Below are 25895 nucleotides of genomic sequence, written 5' to 3'. Positions count from 1 at the left end.
TCTTCCACTGGAGTTTATCTATCATCTCCGTAACGCTTTCGCGATTACTAAATGATCCTGTAACGAAACACGCTGCTCTCTGTTGGATCTTCTCTATCTCTTCTATCAACCCTATCTGTTACGGAACCCACACTGCCGAGCAGTATTCAAGCAGCGGGCGAACAAGCGTACGGTAACCTACTTCCTTCGTTTTCGGATTGCATTTCCGTAGTATTCTTCTAATGAATCTCAGTCTGGCATCTGCTTTACCGACTATCAACTTTATATGATCATTCCATTTTAAATCACTCCTAATGCGTACCCCCAGATGATTTATGGAATTAACTGCTTCCAGTTGCTGACCTGCTATATTGTAGCTAAATGATAAGGGATCTTTCTTTCTATGTATTTGCAGCACACTACACTTGTCTACATTGAGATTCAATTGCCATTACCTGCACCATGCGTCAATTCGCTGCAGATCCTCCTACATTTTGTATGATAATTAAATAGTTGAGAGAGTGTCATCGATATGTTTATCGGTTTGGTGTAGAAATCACTGCCCATGTCTACAGGACTTTTTTTGCCTGTTTTGCTCCATACTACCACATCTCAAAATGTGGGAAGCAAAGAGCTTTCAGGTGTGAATCTTAGCAGGGAAGATGAACAAGTGCTCATAGTTCTTAAGGTATTTATTTTAGACTTCATATTTAATGAACTTTTGTTATGATTGTCTATACGACCGCCTTTGACTGTCCTTCGGTGGAATTCTGGTTCACCTTGTATTTCGTTGACGGTCAACTATACAGGGAGAAATGACCATCGTCATGAGCGAAACAGATCCCCCACGGAAACATTTAAGTGCTATTCGAAAATGGAATTATAGGTAAATAGTATGACAGTGAATCTACTGACCCTTCAGCAAACATTAAATCAGAACTGCAAAGTAATCGTGTAGCTGAAGATGTCAGCAAGTTAAATGCACGAGTTGTTAAGCGGACTGTGCGATACTTTCCCCTTGAACCTACCTTTGGCGCAGTCTGAATATAAAGCCGAAGCGGAACTGGCAGTGCAGCGGCTGAAATGCTTGTGTCGGTCCCTGCTGCGCCACCGGCGGCGGCCTTGTGCCTGCCTGACTCGTAGGCGTGGCGTAGCCCAGCTCCGCAGTTATGCAACCCGCGCGACGCACAGTGGCCACCAGCGGCCGCCGACATTTCGGCCGGCAGTCGAGCGTTTGTTGTGGAACGAGGCGGAAGAAGCGGCAGCAGCCAACACTCTCCCAGCGAGCACGCAGACGCAGCTTGGTCGACGCCCGCGCCAAAATGTCGTCCGCTTACGGTAAACAACGCGCTGTGGCCGCTTCCTCTCTTAAACATCTTGAACTCTTTTTCAGTCTCGACTGTCCGTGGCTGTCACGAAAATGGCACTTTACATTTATTGTCACATAACATGCTTTTTCATTCTATTTTTGACCACTCAAGAAGCGCTTCCGAACTCTATCATAGCCTTTATAGTTTCTGCCTCCTAATCCTTCCAAAATCTCTGCGGTTTCAGTAGTTTTCTTTTTTCGTTTGTCTGACACTTTCCTTTCGGTCTTTTTAATCCTCTCTGTGAATCCATGCTTTACATGATGTTAATAAGAACTGCGCTGACACCTGGTAAAATTGTTTTACTTATAACATCCGATTTCGCAGTAAAAACCATTATAATCAGTGCTGCGGTTTCAAAAGGTCATACCCATCGCAGCTAGTCAAGTTATATTACCCAATTAATATTGTCTACCTTAAATTGCTGTTGCGTTTATCATGTCGTTATAGACCCTTGTTTTAAAATTACCCTGCATCGGTGCGACGGCTGGGCAACCCGATGTTGAGAAGAGTACAAGCGGCCCGCACTGGCGACTTCACTGGATTACGTCTTTGTCACCCGTCGTTTGGCAATGTAATATATAATACATCTTGACTAGGAGCGTGGGTATAGCTATGACCTTTTAACGATCCACCGGATGATGCGGCTCTAGGCCGCTAAACTGTCGTGTATCAATAAAACTACAATTTTACCACCTGTCAGTGAGTTTCTTCTTAATATCAAGCGTTTCAACAGCAGCGGACGCACAGAACATAAAGTACTTTGTATATTGTATTTTCTTCTGTGTTGTTCATGTGAATCTTACCAGCTGAAATTATTGCAGGTAGTGATGGTGAATAGTCTTCTGGCGAATCTATTACTGTTCGTCCCACAAACATTCTTGAGTATTGTGTTAGTGACCTGTCTGCATGCAGAAACCTGATGTTCTCCTCTTCATCACATCACATTATTAATTCAATTTTTTAAAGATTTTTATGTGCGTATCAGAGCGCATCATCTGGTGCTTTCTTTGTTTACCTCAAACTGAAACATAGTTACAAGCTAAATGATACAATAAAATCTATCCTAGATTGAGCTTTTATATATACAACAGTCGCAAATCGCAAATATCTGCATATGAAACTGTTGTGGTATTTGCAAAATTTCATAACACTGTGTCGGTGTCACCTTTGCAGTGACTGTGTCACCCTCATCTATCTTGATCTACTGAATCTGTCCGTGTGCTCTTTGTCCAGTCTTTCCTTGTTTAGCAGTAAATGGGTAGTGTCTACCAATACTGCAAATACATTGTAACCATAGTGACGTCATATTTCACAGCAAAGTACTTAAATGTAAACAAAAACACAAAGTGCTACTCGTAAGTCACGAGAAAGCAGCATCTCGTGTTGCATGTCTGCTTGTAACGTAAACAGTACCCATTTATGAGAGTAACTTTCTCTCTCTTCATAGGTTTATACGGTAGGTACCCAATGGCATCTGAGAAGCATGGTCATGCTAAAACAAGAACTGTTTAATACACATGAGCTGTACTAGCTAAGCCTACGAAAACAGCGGAAATGATGCTAGTAAGTGTATGTTGTGCTACGACATGACGGCACAGTATGATAAAAAGTGCATCCATAAAACGTGAAGCGCTCGTTCCACCTGGTGTGAGGTGAATGCCGAACAGGATGCTACTATGGGTTAATATGGGACAGGTCTCGCAGTGCTATACCCAAACAAGCAATAAAAAGAAACATTTGAATTAATATTGTTCTATGTTTGCAGTCGTTATACGTTTTCATTACGTTTAATCGCAAACAAATCGTTGGAACTACTCCATCTATCTTAATATCGGTTTCAGAATTAGGCTTCCAGTAACCAGCGTCATGCCAGACTGACATCGTCCTTGCCTTTGAGTCTGTTTACCAGATCTAGCAGAATCTACAATTCTATTGAATACTGCTGGAATTCTGAAGTGCCTCACGGCCTCAAACAACTCACAACCGACTGAATTTTTCTGTGTACGTCTTAGTCTGACAATGGACATCTGCAACAAGGACTGAACCGCTGGACTGATCTACACGAAATTGTCTCACGTGCTGTAAGCAGTGCTCATTCACAAGAAGATTAAATTAACCTAATGGCAAAATGTGCGAAAATAAGAACCAATCCTTCGTGCGACATTCTTGTATATTTTTATGACGAATATTTGTAAGCTTTTATTTTTTAAATAGCTCCCTTATTAATATAGTTTTATATTTTCTTCAGAACAGCACTGAACCCAAAACGCTGCAGAATATTATCACTCTTACTTTTGTACAACATTTAAAGTAGTTTCATCCAGTTTTGTTTATCGACCAATCTTCATCTCATCGTTCAAATTTTGTGAAGAAGTATGTATGCATTGCGTTATAGGTGTTGCAACTTTCAGAATATGGCGTATTCTACTTAAATAACAGTGTTCGTTGGCTGTTGACTCGTTTTTGTATCACGAATATCCCGGCTGGTACAACGCGCTAATTTCGGATTCAGCAGTATAAAACGCAAGGAAACTAGTATGAAGCAAATTAATGGATCATTTCCACCAAGAATGAAGGCTGTTTTGGTAATTTAGAAATATTTGACTTTACTGATTATTTATTTGGCGTTAAGAACAGAAGTGTTGGGTTGGTACTGAGGTCGTTGTGTTTCATACTTTACCCTTGTCGGTTTGAGATGCATGGTAGAATCAATACGTGGCTTGCAAGCATCCGATACTGTTCAGTGTATAAATGTGGAAAGTAGAAGTACAAAAAAAATCACCAGATGTTATGGTAGTAGTAGCATATATTAGGAGTCATTTCATGTAGAAACTGAAACGATAATACACTTCAAAACGACCCATTCACAAGTAATACCACTGACACTCTTGATACTGCGAAAGAGGAGTCTTACGTTTTCTGCTCACTTGGTAATAATGGAACCAGCTATGACCCTTTCACTATGAACCAAATACTAACAATCGACTCCAGTGTGCAAATTTCATTGAAACTGAAATGCTCCAGTTGCATCTGAGGAGAATCAGCCTATCGTCGGGAAAATGTAGTTCTACACAGAGATCATTTTGGACTACAGAGATCACTTTGGTTTGCATAGAGGTAGGGAGAGTGTTGCTGTTTTCTCTGTGTGAGTGAAAGCGGAAGTCTTACGAAAATAAACGATGACCATGCGTGGACTTTGGAACAGCGATTCAAATGTTAATAGAAAACGAAGACACTTTGGCTGCTGCTGAAACACGACTCTGGAGTCTGCATAACAAATGGCATCACTGAAGTTCATAGAAGACAAAAAAGTTAACACATGTACATTTGCGGGAAGAACGAAAGAATCTGTATTTAGGGATTGGAAATGTGTGTTATTGGTGGACTTTGTATGGCCTGCCACATCAATAACATCTGCATTGTACGAAACTGAGACGTACCATTCAGAACGATCGACGTGGAAAACTGAGAACACCGAGAAAACAGAACACGCTTACACACTCCTACGCTCTGTCCAGATGACTCAGAATTTCGACACCTCTTCCTCCACCTTAAGAAACAGTATGCTTCTCAACGTTTTGAACATTTGCTGTCCGATATTCCAAGTACCGTGTTTTACGCAGAGACCTGAATGAAGGTTTTTCTATGGTAGTGGAAGCTCCTGGAAAATGGTGACTATGAAGCAAATTGAACGCCAGGAAACTTATCACCAATGTTTTTGATCTGTTACTAGCCAAGCGGCAGCTCTCTTTCAGACGTGACTCGCGCAACTAAATTAGTGACGTACTTTTGTGATTTATTCTACTCTTCTCTGTCGAAATGAGAACGGTGTTGCTCATGTTACTTGGAGCTTACCGCCGGCCGTCTAGAGAGACAGCAGAGGAACCGGAAGTTAACGTCCAGCTGCGTGAGAAAGAACAGCAGCGGGCCATTTATCACGACTACATTAGCGCACTGCACCCCACCCCTTCCCACACTGCAAGCTAAATGACTCATGCCTAGTGCCTGATGAATGGTAGACCAGCGCCACGGAAACAAAATACTGACCCCTCAGTATCTGTGCCCATACACGTATACTTCCAGAACGGTATCGACAAGATTGTAGGGTAGCAAAGAATAACACACACACTGGTATTCAACATGCGCAAATGAACCAAAGCATCTTTCTAAACTAGCAGGGTTACAGTCAGTCCCAAAATAGGCCAAAACTATATTATTCTGAACTTGTAAAGCAGAAGCGGGGTACTATTGTAGTAATGGCTGTTCCAGCGAGAGGATGCAATGTGACAAAGTGAAATGTTGTAGGATCTCTGGTGCTGTGAACACAAGTGAACGATTAATCGGTCAGCAGTGCTGTTGTTCACAGGTAAATATTATCGATGGGTAGTTATTACAAAAGTTAAATTGCTTTAGGCAGTACATTAAGCGCACAAAATATAATCTATTTTTCTGTGTAGATCAGTGCTACATATGGGCATAAGAAGAAAAAGATCCAGATAATGTACTATTTTAAGATTATACGTAGATATCTGAAACTTGTGGCATAATTTACTTTCTACAGATAATATTTCGCAGTGATATCAAAGGGAAGGAGCACATGAAATCAGTAGCAGCGAAGATAAATGGAAAACGAAGCCCTAATTAAATTGAGAGTATTCCCAGAGCAGTGCATCCGTAAATGAAACCGCGTACAAGATGATAGTGCGAACAATTCTAAAGTAGCACTCCTGCGTTTGAAACTCTGTCGAGTAGACTTGGCAATAACCATCGAAAGAATTGAGAGACGCGCAAAATTAGACTTCCAAAAATGCATAATCATATCCGTAGTCTAAAGGAGACTGCATCCTTACGCGTCCTTGACGTATGCGAGTGAAGCCCACTTTTTTGGCTCGAAATGAGCTCGCCGTGGGTGATAACTTACCCTTTAGTACTGAAAGAGATAACGTATGTGATGTGCTACACAAGTAAGAGCCAGTCACGCCTTACGCAACTAATCACCAAGCAAAAATGGTTATTTTATAAAGCTGTTTGTAGTGGCCTCGTTATTGACTGATGCAATTAAATTCCTTCACATTAGTTTTTCCATAGAAATTCCAAATAATGAAATCTTGCAAGAAAAAGTACGGTGTTGGGAAATACTGAGGTCTAGAATAACACGCACGTAGTCACGTTTGTGACAAAATGCACTCAAATCCTTGTTTCAAACTGAAGCAAAAAGTAAATTTCTAAACAAAAAATATTTCTAAACTGAAATGTGTGAAACATTTTTTCCTACTATTACGAGTATATAGTTAAAGAAAAGAGAACAGGTCATAAAAAGCCGCGGAATCCGTAACACCATAGCTTTTTCTTACTTTTGTTATACCTTAAACAATTATAGAACTGAAAGTTTGTGCAGTTCAGTGCAAAAGGCTACGCTCTATGAAGGAAGATATCTGATAGAGGAAACTAATGCGTAGTTAGGGGTCGGCGTTCTGTAGTCAACCAAATGAAAAGTCCAACCACATGATTGTCAAAGCTCATAAACGACAACGTGTTTCGCTATAGACCCTCATGTTATTAGGAGCTTATAAACAAATGGTATGACATTTCGGGAGATCACTATTGGTGGAGCACCTGAACAGGAAGAATGGAAAGTATTACGTAATACTCTCATTAGTCAAAGCGGTGCACAATATACTGTGCAACACACACACACACACGAGGTAAAATGTGGCTTACGTATTAATTATGACGATTTTATCGTTCAACCAAAGGCGGTCCAGTCACATTTATATTCGTATTAAGAACACTAATTAGTGTACATTAGAGATGTTGCAAGAAATAGCAGGAATAAATTCTATTAATTTAAACATTTGTGTTTCTGTAGCGTTATAGAAATCTCGGAGCAACTTACGACCAAAGTCTATTGAAAACAAGGAGTCGGATGCCAAAACTCAGATCCTATGCCACCATGGGCAAACGTTTTAAGCTTTCACTAATTATTGAGAACTGTATCAGCCGAATTAGGCTAACCAGTATGGGCGGGGAGTGTTGGGAAGCAACAAATTAAAGGTAATGTTAGCAGCCATCGTTACAACCCATTTGTCTCAGCGTAGTGTGTTGCATTCTCTAGCCGAAGCTAGTGACATTTTTCGAGTTGCAGATTGCTGTGGCACTTGATGACTAAGGAGGCTCTGCCCTCTTCACTCCACACTCATAAATCACTCATACTGATCGTCATCATGCTTCAAAAAACAAGTGTACCAAACGTTTGAGCGTACTCGCACGACAGTTCGCCATGTAGTGCGTCCATAGTGACCCATGGTCTAGAAGTAGCGTCTTGACATGTAATCAAATAACCTTCGTCCTTGGATTGAATCCGGCCATTGTTTAATTTTGAATAACAATCAACAACAATGGCGGCCGAAGATGCCTGTGTAAGGAGTCACCGTCGTTGGGCCAACGACCTTTTCAAAGAGAGTGGTTGAGCGACGGGAGGGGGGGGGGGGGGGTTACAGAGCAACGTCTTGTTCCTGTGTTTGGAAACTATGTATCCGCAGGAAGTGTGTCCTGTAATTGAAAAAGTGGCATGATGACCTCTCCAATAGATGTCTGATTAGACCCACACTTGAATCTCCGGGAGGGGACTGCCAAGGTGGAGCTAATCTTAATTAGAAGATTGGACAGCTAAAGAAAGGACGCCATAGTAAGAGCCTAAGCGTGGAATATCAGAAGTTTGAACTTGGTAGAGCAGCTGAAAAATACAAAGAGACATGCAGAGTCTCAATCTATCTATAGGTCAATTAAATGAAACGGAAAGGATTTCTGGTCGGACGAATGTAGAGTAATATCAGCGGCAACAGCAGAAATTGGTATAAGAGGAGTAGGATTTGTTATGAATTGAAACGTTGGGCAGAGCTCGAGTTACTGCAAGCAGTTCATTTATATGGTTGTTCTCATCCCACTCAACAACAAACCAACATCATCAACAACAACGGTTCAGCTACGCATGCCGATGTCACAAGAAGAAGATGAAGAGCTGTGGGAAGTATATGACGATATGAGATGTAATGTATTGGGTACTGGAAAGTGGCAGTAGAGGAAAGAATAGAAGAATGAGTTAAGGGCGAGTATCGGCTTGGTAATAGGAACGACAGAGGAGAAATATTAATTTCTGCAATTAATTATAGCTAATACTAGCGAATACACTGTTGAAAAATCACAAAAGAAACCAGTGTACTTTGAAAAGGCCTGGAGATACAGAAAATGCCACCGGGAATACATCATGGTCAGGAAGATATTCCGAAATAAGGTACTCGACAGTAAGGCATATCGAGAAGCAGATGTAGGCTCAGATCAAAATTTAGTAATGATGAAGAATAGAATGAACTTTGAGAGATTCTTACGAAAACATTAATGTGGAAAAATGGTATAAGAAATACTGACTAATTATGGCGTCGGTTTAAAGTTCTCTAAGGCTATAGAGACTGCAGTAACAAATACCGCAGTGACCAGATCAGTTGAACAGTAATGGACATCTCTAAAAGGGACAACCACAGAAGTTGGGCAGAAAAATATATGAACAAGGAAGATAACTGCAAAGAAGAATCCTTCAATTGATAGGCTAAACAAGGAAGTAAAAAAAATGCTCAGTGAAATTCAAGAATACAGGAACATAAGTCACTTAGGAGTAAAGTAATTGCCAAAGCGAAATGGCTGCGGGAAAAATTTGAAGAAATCGAAAACGAGTAAGTCTTAGGAAGAACTGACTCAGCAATACAAAAGTCAGATAAACCTTCGATTCTATTGGAAGCAAGACCGGCAACATTAAGAGAGCAATGGGAATTCTGCTGTCACGTCTAGAGGAGATAGCATATGGTTCGAAAGAGTACGTTGAAAGCCTCAACAGGGGTGAGGAATTGTGCAGTGATGTGACTGAGGATGAAATGGGAATCGAGACAGAGCTTAACAGAGCTTTGGAAGATTCGCGATTAAATAATGCAGATGGGATAGACAATATATCTTTAGAATTTCTGCACTCATTGGAGAATATCGCAACCAAGCGACTGTTGCAGTTGGTGTGTAGCATCTATGAGTCTGGAGACAGCGCATTAGATTATCGGAAAAGTGCGAGAATTGCGGCGAGATCAGCTTGTAATCTCATGTATCCCAACTGCTGACTAGAATAACATATATGTGGAAGACTGATAAAGGGAACTGCCGATCTGTTGGATAATGACATGTCTGTCTTTCAAAAATGTAAATGCACCAAGGCAACGCTGCCGTGTAAATGATAATGGAAGTAAGACTGAGGAAAAATCAAGACACATTCATTGGATTTTTGACCTTGAAAAAGCGTTCTTTAATGTAAAATGGTGCAAGATGTTCGAAATTCTTAGAAAAATAGGAGTAAGCCAAGGGAATGACCGATAATATGCAGTATGCGCCAGAACCAAGAGTAAGCTATAAAAATAGGGACCAATAACGAAGTGCAAAGATTAGAACAGGTGTGAATGGAATGAGAAGTCTGATGAGTACAGAATATGGATTGAGAGTGAATCGAAGGAAGACGAAAGTAATTAGAAATAGTAGAAATGAGAACAGCGAGAAAGTTAACATCAATTGGCGGTCATAAAATAGATGAAGTTAAGGAATTCTGCCATCTAGGCAGCAAATTAGCAGTGACGGGGGGAACAACGAGGACATAAAAAGCGGTCTAGCCCTGTCAACAAAGCGTTCCTGGCCAAGAGAAGTTTACTAGTATCGAACAGAGACCTTAATTAGAGGAAGAGATTTCTGAGAAAGTACGTTCGGAGCGCAGTATTGTATGGTACTAAAACATGGACTGTGGGAAAACCGGAACAGAAGAGAACCGAAGCATTTGAGATGGTGTGCTACAGACGAATGTTGAAAATTAGATGGACTGATAAGATAAGGAATGAGGGGGGGGGGGGGGGGGGTCCTCTGTAGAACTGACAAGGAAAGGCTTCCTCTAAAGCTGACAAGAGAAGAGACAGGATGGTAGGAGGTCAGTTAAGATAACATGGAATAACTTCCATGGTACTAGAGGGAGCTGTCGGGGTAAAAGCTGTAGAGGAAGACAGAGATTGGGATACAGCCAGCAAACAATTGAGGATGTAGGGTGCAAGTGCTACTCTAAGATGAAGAGGTTGGCATAGGAGGGGAATTCGTGACAGGCCGCATAAACCACTCAGAAGACTGATAACAAACAAAACAAACACACATTCGATAACGTGACGTCGACGAGGAGAGTGAATTACATTTAGAGCAACTCGAACATCATGATGTGGACATCCGCGGCGTGCACCTCTGGTGATAATAGATGTTCCAGGACTCGTTAAGATCACTATTCAAGTAACTCTGCTGCCGTTGCCATAACGTCAGGAAGATGTGCTCTTCCGTTTTACCCAGTGCGCTCTCAAGGATTTCGTCCACTTCCACAGTCACCGCCACTACCACACTCCTCTCCCAGTTACCACGTAATCGACAGTCGCATCAGGGGCGACTTGCAGGTATTGGTGTCATCTTTGCGACAAAGCAGCGCCCGCTACCATCTGCCTCTTCCACCGTGTACGTATGTCTGCGCCTTAAGTGTACATAAACTATGCTGGAATGTTCTCCCGTCTTGCACCGACACGGAAGCAGTGTACACTGTACAGTGTGTAGATAAAACTTGGTTCAGGGATGAATGCTCTAGGTTCCATGATAGTAACGAAAACTGAGCAGACGAAAGTACAGGGTGTTGAAAGTAAGAAGTCCCAGCAGACGTTAGTCAACACATGGGCTACTTCTGAAGTAGCTGTGGGTGTATGATTGCGATATGCCACTGATTTCAGCAAAGTAATATTGTTCTAGGTAGCATAAATGTAATGAAATGTAAACGTTCCCGTTAAGTCCCCATCTACGAGTAACTGGGCTAAATTTCAACGATATCCTGCGTAAGTGAGAAACAGTATTTCAACACGTTACAATTTATTGTACACTCGTACCTGTTAAAGGACGTGTTCCAAGTGTGGTTCATCCATTTGGATGCAGCGCAGCATTCGTCCCTTCACTGAGTTTTTAATTATTTCAAATACCTCCCGGATCACCTCGCAAATCGAAACAGGACTACACAATTTGTTACTCCGACTCTCCAGCCCTATCGATGGGAGTACTGTACGCATCACTTTTGATATGACGCTTGACAGAATAATTCAAAAGAGTGAGATCGGGTGATACTGGAGGCCAAGGTACAGCCACCTTGGAGCACATTGATGCTTTGGACGTCATCCAACATTTGATCCATATCTTCGCTCCGCAAACCACCTTGAGATCGGTGATGGTGCGTACTTGACGTACGACTATCGCTTACACCTTTTCTGTTCCAGTCGTAAATGGTTCGCGGGAAGAACGACTGTTGGTAAGATTCTTTGTGAGAAGAAAAATGTACCGTTCCTTCATCATGCCTCTACCGTGTTGCCCAACCATTGGCCGTAGCTGAAATCCGAGCCCAATAACATTTTGACCTAATTGAAAAGTTTACATTTCAAAGAAATCTATACTAACTAGGAAAAATCTCATTCTCAAGTCAATGGCAGCTTTTAGCCACACGTTCACGTTTACCTCTCAAACGGCTCGTATACGAGTCCATGTTTACCTAAGGGTTTTGGCTCGGTTCTATACTTTCATCCGTGTCAGTTTTCGCTGTTAAGTACAGGATTGGACAATAATTCAGCAAGAAATGTGTACTTGAACACAAATACAGATGTTAGCAAAGCTTTGTATTTGACCCCGAACGGCACTTACGTAACGTCCTCAGTACATTTCAGGTCAGAATAGTGTTCTGTATAGTTATGGCTGCATTATGTCGGAAGCAAGTGAAATCGAACGGGGGAAAATTGTTGGTTCTCGTATGGTGGGTGTTTCCGTAACCAAGGGTGCTGAAGTGGTTACGGTTTAAAGGGCATCGTATCAAAGATTCATACCGAAAAAGAAAAGTGGAATAACTTCATAAGATAAGTCACAACGGGGATGAAAGTGTGTTTTGACTGATCGCGACAAACGGCCCTTGAAGAGCATTGTGACGAAAAATAATAGCACCAAAAAAAAAAAAAAAAAAAAAAAAAAAAAAAAAAAAAAAGAGAGGACATCCATAAGCAGAAAATTACAGGGCGAGCTGGAGTTCCAAAGCCATACTTCAGTGACGAAACTCTCCGTAACAGGAAAATGTTACGCCGAAGCCATGAAACGTAAACTGTGGAGTAATGGAAGGAAGTCATTTACACTGAAGAGACTCGTTTTACACTATTCGCAACTTCAGGCCGAGTCCACGTGCAAAGAGAGAAATATGACGAGGATTTGGTGGTGATTTGGGCAGCCATATCGTGATAGTCCATGGGCCTCAGGAGTACTCTACAATGTCGCCTTACTGCCAACTGTTATGTGACCATTTTGGCTGATCAGGTCCATCCCGTGGTACAGTATATGTTCCCCAATAGTGTAGCTGTGTTCCAAAAGTACAGAGCCCCTGTTCACAAAGCTCGCATTGTCCAGAACTGGTTTTGGGAGCACAAGTATGCATTGACGCATTTCCACTGGCCACCAAAGTCACCAGATCTCAGTGTTATTGAATCTTTGTGGTCTGCACTGGAAACAAGTGTGTGAGATTGCTACCCATATTCATCATCGCTTCCTAAAATTTCCACTGGTTGGTTGGTTTGTGGGATTAAAGGGACCAGACTGCGACAGTCATCGGTCCCTTTTTCCAAAAAAATTAAAACCACCTAAAGAGAATAAAAACGAATAGCAGGAAAGACGTCAGACGACACAGGACAAGAAATACTCCAACAGAGATCAGACAAAACAAAATTTCCACTGTTTTGCAGGAATAATAGCATAAAATTCTCTTGAAAACCCTACTCATACATTCGCGGACGACTGGGTTTCGTACTTTTTACTAGGCATGGTAATGAAACTTCCTGGCAGATTAAAACTGTGTGCCGGACCGACACTTGAACTCGAGACCTTTGCCTTTCGCGGTCAAGTGCTGACAGAACTGAAGCCGTGAGGACGGTTCGGGAGTTGTGCTTGGGTAGCTCAGATGGTAGAGCACTTGCCCGCGAAAGGCAAAGGTCCCGAGTTCGAGTCCCGGTTCGGCACACAGTTTCAGTCTGCCAGGAAGTTTCACATCAGCGCACACTCCGCTGCAGAATGAAAATCCCGTTCAGGAATGGTAATATTTTGTGTTTTTGTTGTTTCCATATTTTTTTGACCCTTTCAGTGTTTCAGTTTGTTTCGTTTTACCAGAATTTTAAAGTACTGGGCTTGTATTCTTTCATAATATGTTTGAGTCGTGTGCGGCTCATGTTGGTGCCGTTGGTAGGTTGGAATCGTGTAGAAGGGATAGTGGCGTCTCGTACTCTTCTTCCGTTTCCTGGTGCCACTACGTTTACTTGGGTTGTCTGTCCGTGAGTGGCAGCAGCAGCGTTTATCGATATCTAGTACCCATACTGGAAGGACGTGTTTTCTGGGTCGAGTGTGTCGGTAGTTCTATTGGGACAGAGCAGCAGAGAGGACATGCCGGGACTGCTGGCGGCATGCAGGCATTGCTGGATCGAGGGGCTGTAGTTGCGAGGGCCACAACCTCATTGTCCACCAGACCGAGCACGTTGAGTTGAGTGAACATTAATCCAGTAGTGGAACCTCCATTTTTGTGATCACGCCGTTTGTTCGTGCGTTGCTGCTCGAGGGACGCCGTGAGATGAACAGCAGCAAGTGGTGTGTGTACTGAATTGGCAGAATCTATTAGCTGTCTTCTGTTGCCTGTTATTAAGTTTGAATTTTGTGTTATTATTTGGTGAAGCGCAACCAGCATTATTTTACTGCCTAGTGGCCGTTAATGCTCCAGTTACCTGACCTGGAGATTAGCGTATTTTGTGGCAGTGTACTTTTTCTCGTCTTGCCGATGTTGTCTGGCATCACGTGTAGTTCGATAGCCTCCTTGACTGCGGTGTGGCTTGTGGTTTCTTTTGTCTACCGTGGTTGTAGTGGTTCCTTCTGCCTTTCGATGTTCTAAACACCGGATTCTGAAGACGCAGTGCTGTCTGTCACTTCACCCTTGCTTAAATTATTCCATCGTTGTACTGGTTATCACACGTTAGGTGGATTTGGTAAGAGACTTGATCAGCGTTTAAACTGTCTCTAGTTTGAGTTGCCATCCTGCTAGGTGAGAATAACTCTTGGCTCCCTGTCTCACCGCTTACGCAGCTGTAGGAACTTCTCTCAGGTCGATCCTTGGAGCACTGTCTGTGGATCACTCCATTCTTTATTTGTTCTGATTGTGTCAATTAGTTAAAAAAAATATTTCGTTTAAATTATTCCTATTGCCCGTGGCCTTCAGCCGACAAATAATTTTGATTTCTTTCTTAATAAGGCCTTCAGCCGTCAGTGTAGCTTGTGTTACAAATGGTTCAGATGGCTCTACGCACTATGGGACAACATTTGAGGTTATAGTCTCCTAGACTTTTTTTTTGTCATCAGTCTACTGACTGGTTTGATGCGGCCCGCCACTAATTCCTTTCCTGTGCTAACCTCTTCATCTCAGAGTAGCACTTGCAACCTACGTCCTCAATTATTTGCGTGACGTATTCCAATCTCTGTCTTCCGCTACAGTTTTTGCCCTCTACAGCTCCCTCTAGTACCATGGAAGTCATTCCCTCATGTCTTAGCAGATGTCATATCATCCGTCCCTTCTCCTTATCAGTGTTTTCCGCATATTCCTTTCCTCTCCGATTCTGCGTAGAACCTCCTCATTCCTTACCTTATCAGTCCACCTAACTTTCAACATTCGTCTATAGCACCACATCTCAAATGCTTCGATTCTCTTCTGTTCCGGTATTCTCCTAGACTTAGAACTACGTAAACCTAACTAACCTAAGGACATAGCACACATCCATGCCCGAGTCAGGATTCGAGCCTGCATCCGTAGCAGCAGCGCGGTCCCGGACTGAAGCGTCTAGAGCAGCTCGGCCACAGCGTCCGGCGCTTGTGTTACAGTGAATTGTTTTTTTTTAAATGATTGTTTTAAAAAAAGTATTTCCTTAAATAAAGTGTACCTGTTTACTGTGCAACCAACGGTAACTGATTATACCCCGCCCACACCTTTTCCTGCCTTCTGTGGCGTTCGCTGTGTCATTCAGTGGTTTGGTATTTGAGTAATTTGTAAATGAAAATGATAATCGTATTTTATTTCATTGAGTAATTACTAAATAATTTTTCTCCCGGGTAAAGATTTGGTGAAGTTGCCAAGGAACTCCAAGTTAACGTCGTGTTAAAGTGTTGTCTGTAAGTTGTGTAAGTGTCACTAAACCACAGTTCATTCAACAGATTGTACACAACTATTGATTATGGTGGAAGCAGTTATCTTCAGCAAAATGATCATTATAACCACCAAATATCAGCTGCGCACAACACTGACGTATGTTATCTGAAAATATTCTCCGCAACTCTTGCTTAATTTCGGCTCCATACATTAGCTATACAAGTTTGTTATAAGGATCGTGCAATGAGCACTGTTTTTAAAGAACCAATCTGATTCGAATTATTTTCATTAAATGAGTTAGGGACCACCGGTGCACATTTATTTTTACACATTTGTATTACGTTCTGCATTTATGTCTGCAGAGTTGCGTAATTTGAATTTGCCGCTGAGATAATTGTTAAGATAGCGACAGACAATTGATAGAGACTTTCTATTGTTAGAGCAAATAAGATAAGTATTTGAAATGCTTATTAAAATTTACTTTCGAACCGTGCGACAACTACGGTCGCAGGTTCGAATCCTGCCTCGGTATGGATGTGTGTGCTGTCCTTAGGTTAGTTAGGTTTAAGTAGTTCTAAGTTCTAGGGGACTGATGACCTCAGCAGTTAAGTCACATAGTGCTCAGAGCCATTTGAAACTTTACTTTCGTATTGTGCACTGTATAGACTTCATCAAGCAAACATTTGATTTTTTTCTAAGGAAAATACAGACAAAAACGCGGTACAAATCGCTATCATCAATGGCTGCGCTCCTTGCAGAGGAAAGAAATAATTAACACAGATAATGCTTACTGAGAGAGGAATTAAAGTTACAAATAATTATTCACTCATATTTACAATAATAATGAACTCTATTCTCAAGTAATAATTAACAAATAATTACAATTTCTTAACAGACCTCAGTTTAATATCCGTCCGCAACCTACAAAACCCAACCAACAAAAGGTAAAAACAAAAGAAGACAAATGCAGATCATAAAAGGAATTTACAATTATCATTGTCTTTGTATGATATGTCCAATTACATCATAGAATATTATATAAATAATTAATATTTATCATCGTTTTCACTGTTTTTTCATATGTCGAATAATGTTTATAACTGTTAGAGGCATAATTTCCTCTCATCGCACTGTAGCTAAAATTTATCTCGTGGCTGTAACACGTCGCTAAGTCCCACGTTTCAATGTCGGTCACTCGAACAAAGATTAATAATCACGCAGTAGCATTTTTGGTGACTTTTGAACTCTCAGTGAAAGACCAGAAGCAGAGCAAAAGCTGAGATGTGAAACGACTGCAAGAGGCCGAGAAGCTTGTAGGTTGGTCTTAGCACGAAGCGGGCGGCTTCAGTGCAGCGGCGCAGTTTGGAGAGCAACGGTGCTGGGTGGTCCGCTACGCTGCGCTGGGCACCGCGAGCCGTGACACCGGCCCGCGTCACGGCGGCTGCCGGTGGAGGTGGAGGTGGAGGTGGAGTGGGCGACACGCGAGAAGAGAGGCCAGCTGGCCGGGCGCGGGGGGCGGCGGCTGGGCTCACGCGAGGCCGCACCGCGGCACGCCAGCGTGCCCAGCCACCGCCTCTTATCGTGCCAGCACAAAGACCGCCGCTCGTAAATTTTCTCGTCACATCTCCAGGTGCAAGTCCGTGCCACGCACCTAGCACCGCACGCGTCTCTCGGCTGTAAAGTGCTGTCCTTTTATTCTTCTTCCGCCCTGACGAACGGCCATTCAGACTGTCTGCTTGAATTGATATACTTTCGCGGACTGACAGACGTGCGAGAGCCATTAGGCTGTCCCTGCTCACGTGTCACCGGAATGTAGGTCACGATACTTTGCCATGAGAAGGAAATCTGATTAAGGTTTAATGTCCTGTCAGCGACGAAGCACAATTTCGGACTGACTGTGTAGGCTTTTTCGGGGTAATAATTCTTGGTAGTCCCCTCGGGTTCACTGCCGGATTCTAAAATCAACATGACTCTACATTTCGGCTTTACGTTTGTACACCACCTTAACGACTGTGATGCTGCTGAGTTGCAGTCTTGGCTGGAAATCGTCATCTTACAAAGGTCCACGTACCGTAATATTCCAGTTATAAGTCGCTATTAACATCTACAACAACATTATTGAATGATGTCAACTCACGTGACAGATAGCTGATATTTCTAAGTGCTACTTCAGTTACTCATCTTTTTACTCACATATTTATATTTCTACTAGTATCTAACCTTTTCGTCAATACTGCTTACTGTCACAACACTCCATAGATTTCATCACAATTTCGCCCTTTTACAAACAAAAGAATTAATTGCGAACGATCTCAAAGATCTACCATCTTATCAACTAAGCCATATGTTGTTTCTTATGGCACAAAGTGGATGAAAACAGGAAGAACCAAGATCGGTTACCACATACAGATCACATCAATAGTAGGTGAGCATATTTCCAGTCATTACAGGAATTGTAATGCACGGGAAGGCTAAGATGGAATGCTATAAATAGTAGTCAAATCCTTCAAAGGACATATTGATCGCTTTTGAGCGCTATATAGGGTGGTCAGAAACAATAGGAAAAGCTTGCGAAGGTGTTTCAGGGTAGGGTGTACTGATAAATACTTTTTAAGAAAATGATTCGATACGTTGCGTCGTTTATGAGGTGTTAGCATTGAAGTTAGCGTCAGGCCGTTGTGCGTGCAAATTCAAGCGACCTGCCTGAGACTGTGTCACCGATAGTGTTCTTCGTTTAGTTTTTTAGAACCGAACAAATGGAGTGATACAATAATCGGACGTGGGGCGATAGTAAGAATCGAACTAGAGCCAAAAGCTGAGCAGTCTCTTGCGCTATTATCTACGCTCTGAGAACAACCAACACCAGTTGTATCTGGTGGGCGGCTTGCATTTGCGCGCAACGGCTTGATTAGCTAACATCAATCCCAATTAACTCGGAAACGGCGCAACGTGTCGAATTTTTTTCTGAACAGCTACTTTCTAGCACAGCCTACCGTGCAACACCACCCTTACAAGGTTTTTAGACTGTTTCTGAACATCCTCCACAACCCGTACCATGTATGGCTCACGTGCCGCTAAGCACAGGTATTGTGCCCCAAGGCGTCGTTCGTAGTAGAACATCGACGCCAAAGATGCATCGCACGCCAGTGGTTTGCATAAAAACTCGAGCACTTGAGAAAAATGGATCCTCCGGAAAGGATATTAGCTGTTATATGTGGTTTGGACCTTAAAGAAATTTGCATGAAGTAGAATATAGGCCTGTGGAATTTATTCCTTTCGTTGGTAGCATATCCTTTAAGACTGGAAGAATTTTAAAGAAATTGACGTTAACAGTGTGCTTCTTCTAACAGCCAGGATTAATGCACTACTCGCCTATGTCAAGGATGACTTGCACACGCAGAATTCGGTGTGAATTTGGGAAAGCTTACATTAGCCAGTTGATTCGCACACTTGACATGTGAGTGGAACATCACCGTCACACGAGGCTGCGAAAGCTGAAAAATAGACTTTCTCGCAACAAAAGACAAGTCAATAGAAATCAGTCGTAAATAATGTTTGTTGAATGTCCATATATTGGTCACTGAAATCAATAGTCCAGTTGGGACTGTGTGCATATGTAAGTGGTTTTAATATTTTAACACACATTTGCTGCGCTGAAGATCTACACACAACGACCGAAATCTGGGTACGTAATGAACATTATTTGCGGCTGACTGCTGTACCCTTTACTGCTTGAAATAAATACAGTCACTGGGCACAATTGCTTCCCCATGGAATGAAACTTGATAAAAGACAATGTTCTTTGGTGTGGCCGGACCCACTCTTTGAGATTAGTGTTTGACTGTGATACGTATTTGGCGCCAGTGTTCCACTACGAACGATGCCCCAAACTCAGCCTCTGGGACAGCATCTGATGTGGGCAGAGTATGCAATACGGCGGCATATACAGAACGGTAATTTCCTGCCTTGGCGGCACTTTTCAACATGACTCAGCAGCTACAGCGTTTCTCCTGAAGATGTTTCACAAGTGTGTCACCAAAATATCGAGTTATGTTGTTTTTAAGATCTGGCAGGAAACCTGGGGAATCATCCAGGTATTTGCTTGAAGAGGTTAACAGGACCTACATATCCTTCCAGAATATGAGTCACACGTTTCAAAACATCGCCAAGTCACTTGATTTTGTGTCTAGATAACAACAGATTTCAGAGTTCTTTAAGATGTACACGATTTCGAAATAGTTGGTCACCAAAGGAAAGTATCTCCTCCCTCCACCACTGCAAAGATAAAAAGTTCATGTTTTGAAAGATATACCATATGCCACGAGTTTGAAAGGACGTCAATTTAATTCTATTCTTTCCTCAAAATGACTCGTTTTTCAGATACCAGTTTCTTTCAGATAGTGAGTAATAATTCATCCACTATTTCGACTGAGTTGACTTCTGCGTGTAGTGGAGGGGCTATGTTTCATCTCTTAAGACGAAGCTGTCGAAATGCTTGAGACTAAAGTAGATAATATTATTGGCACCAGCAAGCTTTTCATGGAAGTAAACAAACTAGGGCTCCTGCCATTTCTGTCTTACTTGACGCTGCACAGTCCACCATTCGAAATGTCTGTGCATAATGGCAGAGATGGGGAAGCTCCATTTACACTCTGTTATAACAGATAAAGGCATTTGTACCCTCTATAAGAACCCACGCTTTCGGGGCCGTTGATGACGTTGTTAAGAGTGCACACAGTTCCCAGACGTAGACGTCATCGGAAATGCCAAAACAAAAGCTCTGAAGATTCTGCAGGAATAAAGCGCTATTAACATCATCGATCATATCTTACAGGAAAGTGTGCATGAAACAAGGTGTGAGCAGGAAGGCGACGGTTGCAGCGTGAACCTCCTGGCCAAAATGGCCGTCATTTTTTTTCGTAGACGTAAAGTACTGTTAGTGCTGTTGACTTCCATAAGAACTTCATTTGTGCGACTTCAAAGTTTCTTTTTTGTTTTGTTTTGAAGAGTGCACAGTTTTAACTTCCGCAAATAACAATCTGAACAGAAAGTGCTTTGTAATGATTAACTATAGTTCTTAAGAGCTCTACAAGCTGCACTTTAGTCCCAGTGGGGTCCAAAGCAAAGTCAAATTATCTAAATTACAACAGTCGGTCGCACTAGCTCTCATTGGTTGGATTAAAATATATTTTATTTTGGAATCATCGCAGCTTCGGTTGTGCCGCCATTTGCTACACACATCAAAAAACGTTTTGCATCACCCCGCTTCCCACAACTCCTCAAGGTTGACGTTGACAGTGGATATTGTATCACAGACAACAGTTCTTTTGACTGTTCAGAGACGTCACTAAATCCGCCCAACGATGTAAACAACCACGCATGAGCAGTACCTATTAGACGGAGGGGGTCCCACAGCCGATCAGTTCCACTCATTCCACCAGGAAGGAGGTACACGGCCCTTGTTCCCTGTAATTCAACCATGCCTAGACGGTCAATACTGCGGTTCGATCGCGTCCGCATTGTTACTTTGTGCCACTAAGGGCTCTCAACAAGGGAAGTGTTCAGGCTTCTCGGAGTGAACCAAAGCTATGTTGTTCGGACATGGAGGAGATACAGAAAGACAGGAACTGTCGATGACATGCCTCGCTCAGGCTGCCCAAGGGCTACTATTTCAGTGGATGACCTCTAACCACGGATTATGGCTCGGATGAACCCTGACAGCAATGCCACAATGTTGAATAATGCTTTTCGTGCAGCCACAGGACGTCGTGTTACGACTCAAACTGTGCGTATTAGGCTGCATGATGCGCAACTTCAGTCCCGACGTCCATGGCGAGGTCCATCTTTGCAACCACGACACCATGCAGACACCGGTACAGATGGGCCCAACAACATGCCGAATGGACCGCTCAGGATAAGCATCACGTTCTCTTCACTGATGAGTGCCGCATATGCCTTCAACCAGACAATCGCCGGAGACGTGTTTGAAGGCAACCCGGTCAGGCTGAACGCCTTAGACACATTATCCAGCGAGTGCAGCAAGGTGGACGTCCCCTGCTGTTTTGAGGTGCCATTATGTGGGGCCAACGTTCACCGCTGGTGGTCTTGGAAGGCGCCGTAACGGCTGTACGATACGTGAATGAATTCCTCCGACCGATAGTGCAACCATATCGGCAGCGTATTGGCGAGGCGTTAATCTTCATGGACGACAATTCGCGTCCCCAACGTGCACATCTTGTGAATGACTTCCTTCAGGGTAACGACATCGCCCGACTACAGTGGCCAGCATGTCCTCCAGATGTGAACGCCATCCAACAAGCCTGTGATAGACTGGAAAAGGGCTGTTTATGGACGACATGACCCACCAACCGTTCTGAGCGATCGCCGTTGAGGAGTGGGACAAACTGGACCAACAGTGCCTTGATCAACTTGTGGATAGTGTGCCACGACGAATACTGGCATGCATCAATGCAAGAGGACGTGTTACTGTGTATTAGAGGTACCGGTGTGTACAGCAATCTGGATCACTACATCTGAAGGTCTCGCTGTACGGTGGTACAACGTGCAATGGTCTTCAGGAGCAAAAAAAAAAAGGACGGAATTGATGTTTATGTTTAGCTCTATTCCAATTTTCTGTACAGGTTCGGGAACTCTCGGAACGAGGTGGTACAAAACTGTCACCAAGTTCTGATAAAGAAATGCTACGTAGCATACCACTTATGAGATACGCTGCAACAACAGCTACTACTACTACCTTATTATTATTATTATGCAGGAAGAAAGACAGTGAATATCCTTGTGTAGCTAATTAATTGTCCATCGAGAAGCACGGTAGTGAACAGAAAAATCGCGGAACACAAGCACTTTGTAGAATCAATAAAAAAGTTGTATAACGTGTGGCAAAATGTCACATACAAGCAAACTAGACAGGATGAAGCATATCCACTTTTTCAGTGTGCAAGGCTAGCCACAGCAGCCTTCTACTTGTAGAAGCTTGCTAGATTTTCAGGCTGCCGACAACAGCTGAAGTACACGACCAGGCCAGTCACTCTGCAACATAGTTGAGAAGCCTTATTGGAAAAATTACTACAGTGAAAAGTACACTCTAAGACAAAAAAGACGCAACATTAAGGAATTATTCAAATGGGAAGGAAATTGATAGATGTAATATACATATACATACAAACAAGTGATTAAAATTTTACAAAGATTGGATGTGTTATTCAAGATAAAGAACTTCACAAATTGAGCAAGTCAATAAAGCTTTAGTCCATCTCTGGCCTTTATGCTAGCAATTATTCGGTTTGGCATTGACTGATAGAATTGTTCGATGTCTTCTCGGGGGATATCGCGCCAAATTCTGTCCAACTGGCTCGTCAAGTCGTCAAAATCCCGAGTTGGTTGGAGGGCGCTATCCATAATGCTTCAAGCGTTCTCAGTTGGGGAGAGATCCGATGGTCTTGAACGCCAAGTCAGGGTAGTAGAGACTCTTGCCCTTTGCGAGCGGCCTTTACTTTGTTCAAATGTAAACCCAGGATGACCTTGAAGGGCAAAAAATGCAGCGTAGAATATCGTCGACTTGCCACTGTGTTGTAGGTTCGCTGCGGGAGACCACCTGCTGCGGAAAGACATGGAATTCCAGGCCATTACTCATGGTTGTCGAGACGTATCACGGGTGACAATCAGGCTAGTATTCCATCGCTGTCCGGGGCGTCTCCAGACATGTCTTCGGCCTGTAATCTCATTTATTTGGGTATAATTGTCTTCAGTGATGCGTGACGCCTCGAACTGACTCCCAATGACCAATTTTACCACCTATGGAACGAACTCCTATTGGCACCTCATTGGATGCCACAACGGTGTCTTTGAGAAGCTGGTCAGGGGTAACATAAGATAAACAGCAGTTAAACAGGAACTTCCATTGTCTTGTATCTGTACGGACAAATGTTTCTTTCGCTATTGAAGTGCTTGTGATATTAAGAAAAACGATGCAATGTTCCTTTGGACACCCCTGTGTACCTCATTTATTGTCCATTGTAAAAGACGGCGACAGGGAACAGAAAAATTGTGTACATCCGAAGGCATAGGCGCTGTGGCCACTACAGCCGTTATGAAATAAACGAAATGTCTTCGCTTTCGCAAAACGAACAACCATCAACCGCATAAGCGAAAGACGATAGTCAAAATCTGTGCCGTAGCGGGACTCGAACCCGGATTTAACCCTTTACGCAAGCGGTGGCGTCACCTGCTTGGAGTAGCCGTGCGTGACCCACGGCCACAATATACGATGCGGCCCTGAGAAAGGAAAATTTATTTCTGGAACTAAACGGAAAACTAACGAGTGGTGCAGTCTCCCTACGCTTTCTACACGGCGGCAGTCGTTGAGAAGGAGCGTAGACCGGCGGGCCTGGGCCGGTATGCCGCCTGAGTTGCGAGTAGTCTGCCTGCTCGGCATTTGGAGCTGCAGGCTGGCGGGCGACCTTGGCCCCGGGCGAGGCCGGCAGCCGGCAGCCGGCATCGTCCACACACTCGCGCAGGCAGCGCCGGCCGTTCCCTAGCAGGACCCCTTCGCTTTCACCTGCGTATGGCAGAGTAGTTTCCAGAGAGGCAAAAACCGGGCGTAGCAGTAAAAAGTTCCTATTCACGATACGCAGCAAAGTAGCTCAACGATCAAGATAAAGCACTAGCATAACTAAGGCCCGTCAGACCGTGCTCATTTGTTTACCTGCTGACATAACGGTTTTCGGATCCAGGTCGTACTCTTATGCACAGTTTACCAGTGTATCGTATCCTGCTGAAAAAGACGTTCTTAGGGTTTATGCAAATGGTTTAGCTTAGTAAAGTTTGTTGCTTCTAACACTAAATACTTCAGCCACTGTCTGTTTTGACATATGAAAGAACTTAATCTATACTACTACATAAAGACAAGTTACTGCTTAACGTTACCAAATATCTCAAAACATATTTACCCATTTTCTTCACATTTCTACAGGACGCTCCAAAAATATTCTGATACATACATTGTTTGACCTGATTTCAGCTACACATTGCAAATGCGAAAACACCAGTGGGAATGCGCCTGACAGCTTCTAGGAGAGCTACCCTATATACACTGAGGGACAAAAGACATGGCATAGCCATATGCACGTATACAGATGGCGATAGTTTCACGTACACGGGGTATAAAGGAGCAGTGCATTAGGGAAGCTATCATTTGTACTCTGGTGATTCGTGTGAAAAGATTTACGAGGTGATTAATCTCGCGTGATTGAATTAACAGACTTTCAACGCGGAATGGTAGTCGGAGCTAGATTCACGGGGCATTCTATTTTGTAAATCGTTAGGGTAAGCCGTGCTCACTCCCAACTATGCGTTTTCGTGAACTTCGCTATCTATCTGTGTTTGGTTTCCCGCCCTTGTTGCGGTTACGTCGTGGTTCCTCTTCCTTCTACGTGTGGCAGCAGCGATGTGTATCGATATTTGCACAGTGTACCATCTTTGGTTTTGTGGGTATAGTTTCCGGCTAGGGGATCTATAGCGTGTCGGTCGGTTGCTGCGGACCAGGCAAGTTATCTCCGCAAGGTGCCGTCGGCTGGGTCTGCTGGCGGTACCTGTGCAGTGTCGCAGGGTGTGTGGAGCTGTCCGATCTCTACGAGCTTCGTGATTAACCGACCAAAGATGTAAAAGTTGAGCAGTGGTTTCAACTACCCAAGCCACGCCCATTCATGTTGTATGGTTCGTTTCGGTGGTTCGCTGTTGGGGAGGTTTTCCTGTGAGCCTCCAGGCAGGCCGGTCTGCCCTCATTCACTTACGTGAGACATGTGGTGAGCCCAGCTACACCTGATCCGTCGGAACCCAACTAGTGGACAGCCATGGACCGACCGACAAAACGACTCGGTTGCCACCAATCGGTACATGAGAACTGAAACACACAAAGTTACGAACGTGATTATTCACAATGAAATATTTATTAAGCTGTCAAAACTCTATTATTGCCTTTTTGAAACTCGTAGTTCTAAAGGTTCGGCTATGTGCCGTTTTGGTTTAAAGGTTTTATTAAATTACAATAAATCACAGTTTTGAGTAAATCTGGTCAACACCTTATTTCATCCTTTCCACAATCCTAATCACCTGTTCTGCCCTGCGTGTTTAGCGAACGTATCATAGGGAATTCAATATTTCGAGATCCAAAGTGCCAAGTGTTCGCCGAGAATACCAAATTTCACCAAGGACAACGCAGT

General features: G+C 43.1%; 1 protein-coding gene across 1 annotated transcript in view; it reads left to right on the top strand.

Annotated features, from left to right (window-relative positions):
* Window positions 1–1148: 1148 nt before the first annotated feature.
* LOC126333043 (neuromodulin) overlaps window positions 1149–25895 on the top strand; it is a 663909-nt gene continuing 639162 nt past the window's right edge. Inside the window, exon 1 of the mRNA XM_049996706.1 lies at window positions 1149–1317. Coding sequence (XP_049852663.1) covers window positions 1149–1317 — 169 coding nt within the window. The remainder of the gene's footprint in view (window positions 1318–25895) is intronic.

This window comes from Schistocerca gregaria, chromosome 2 (genome assembly GCF_023897955.1).
Source record: "Schistocerca gregaria isolate iqSchGreg1 chromosome 2, iqSchGreg1.2, whole genome shotgun sequence".
In the NCBI taxonomy this organism is placed as follows: domain Eukaryota; kingdom Metazoa; phylum Arthropoda; class Insecta; order Orthoptera; family Acrididae; genus Schistocerca; species Schistocerca gregaria.
The sequence above is the reverse complement of the archived record's forward strand: the minus strand, read 5'-3'. Positions and strand labels throughout refer to the sequence as shown.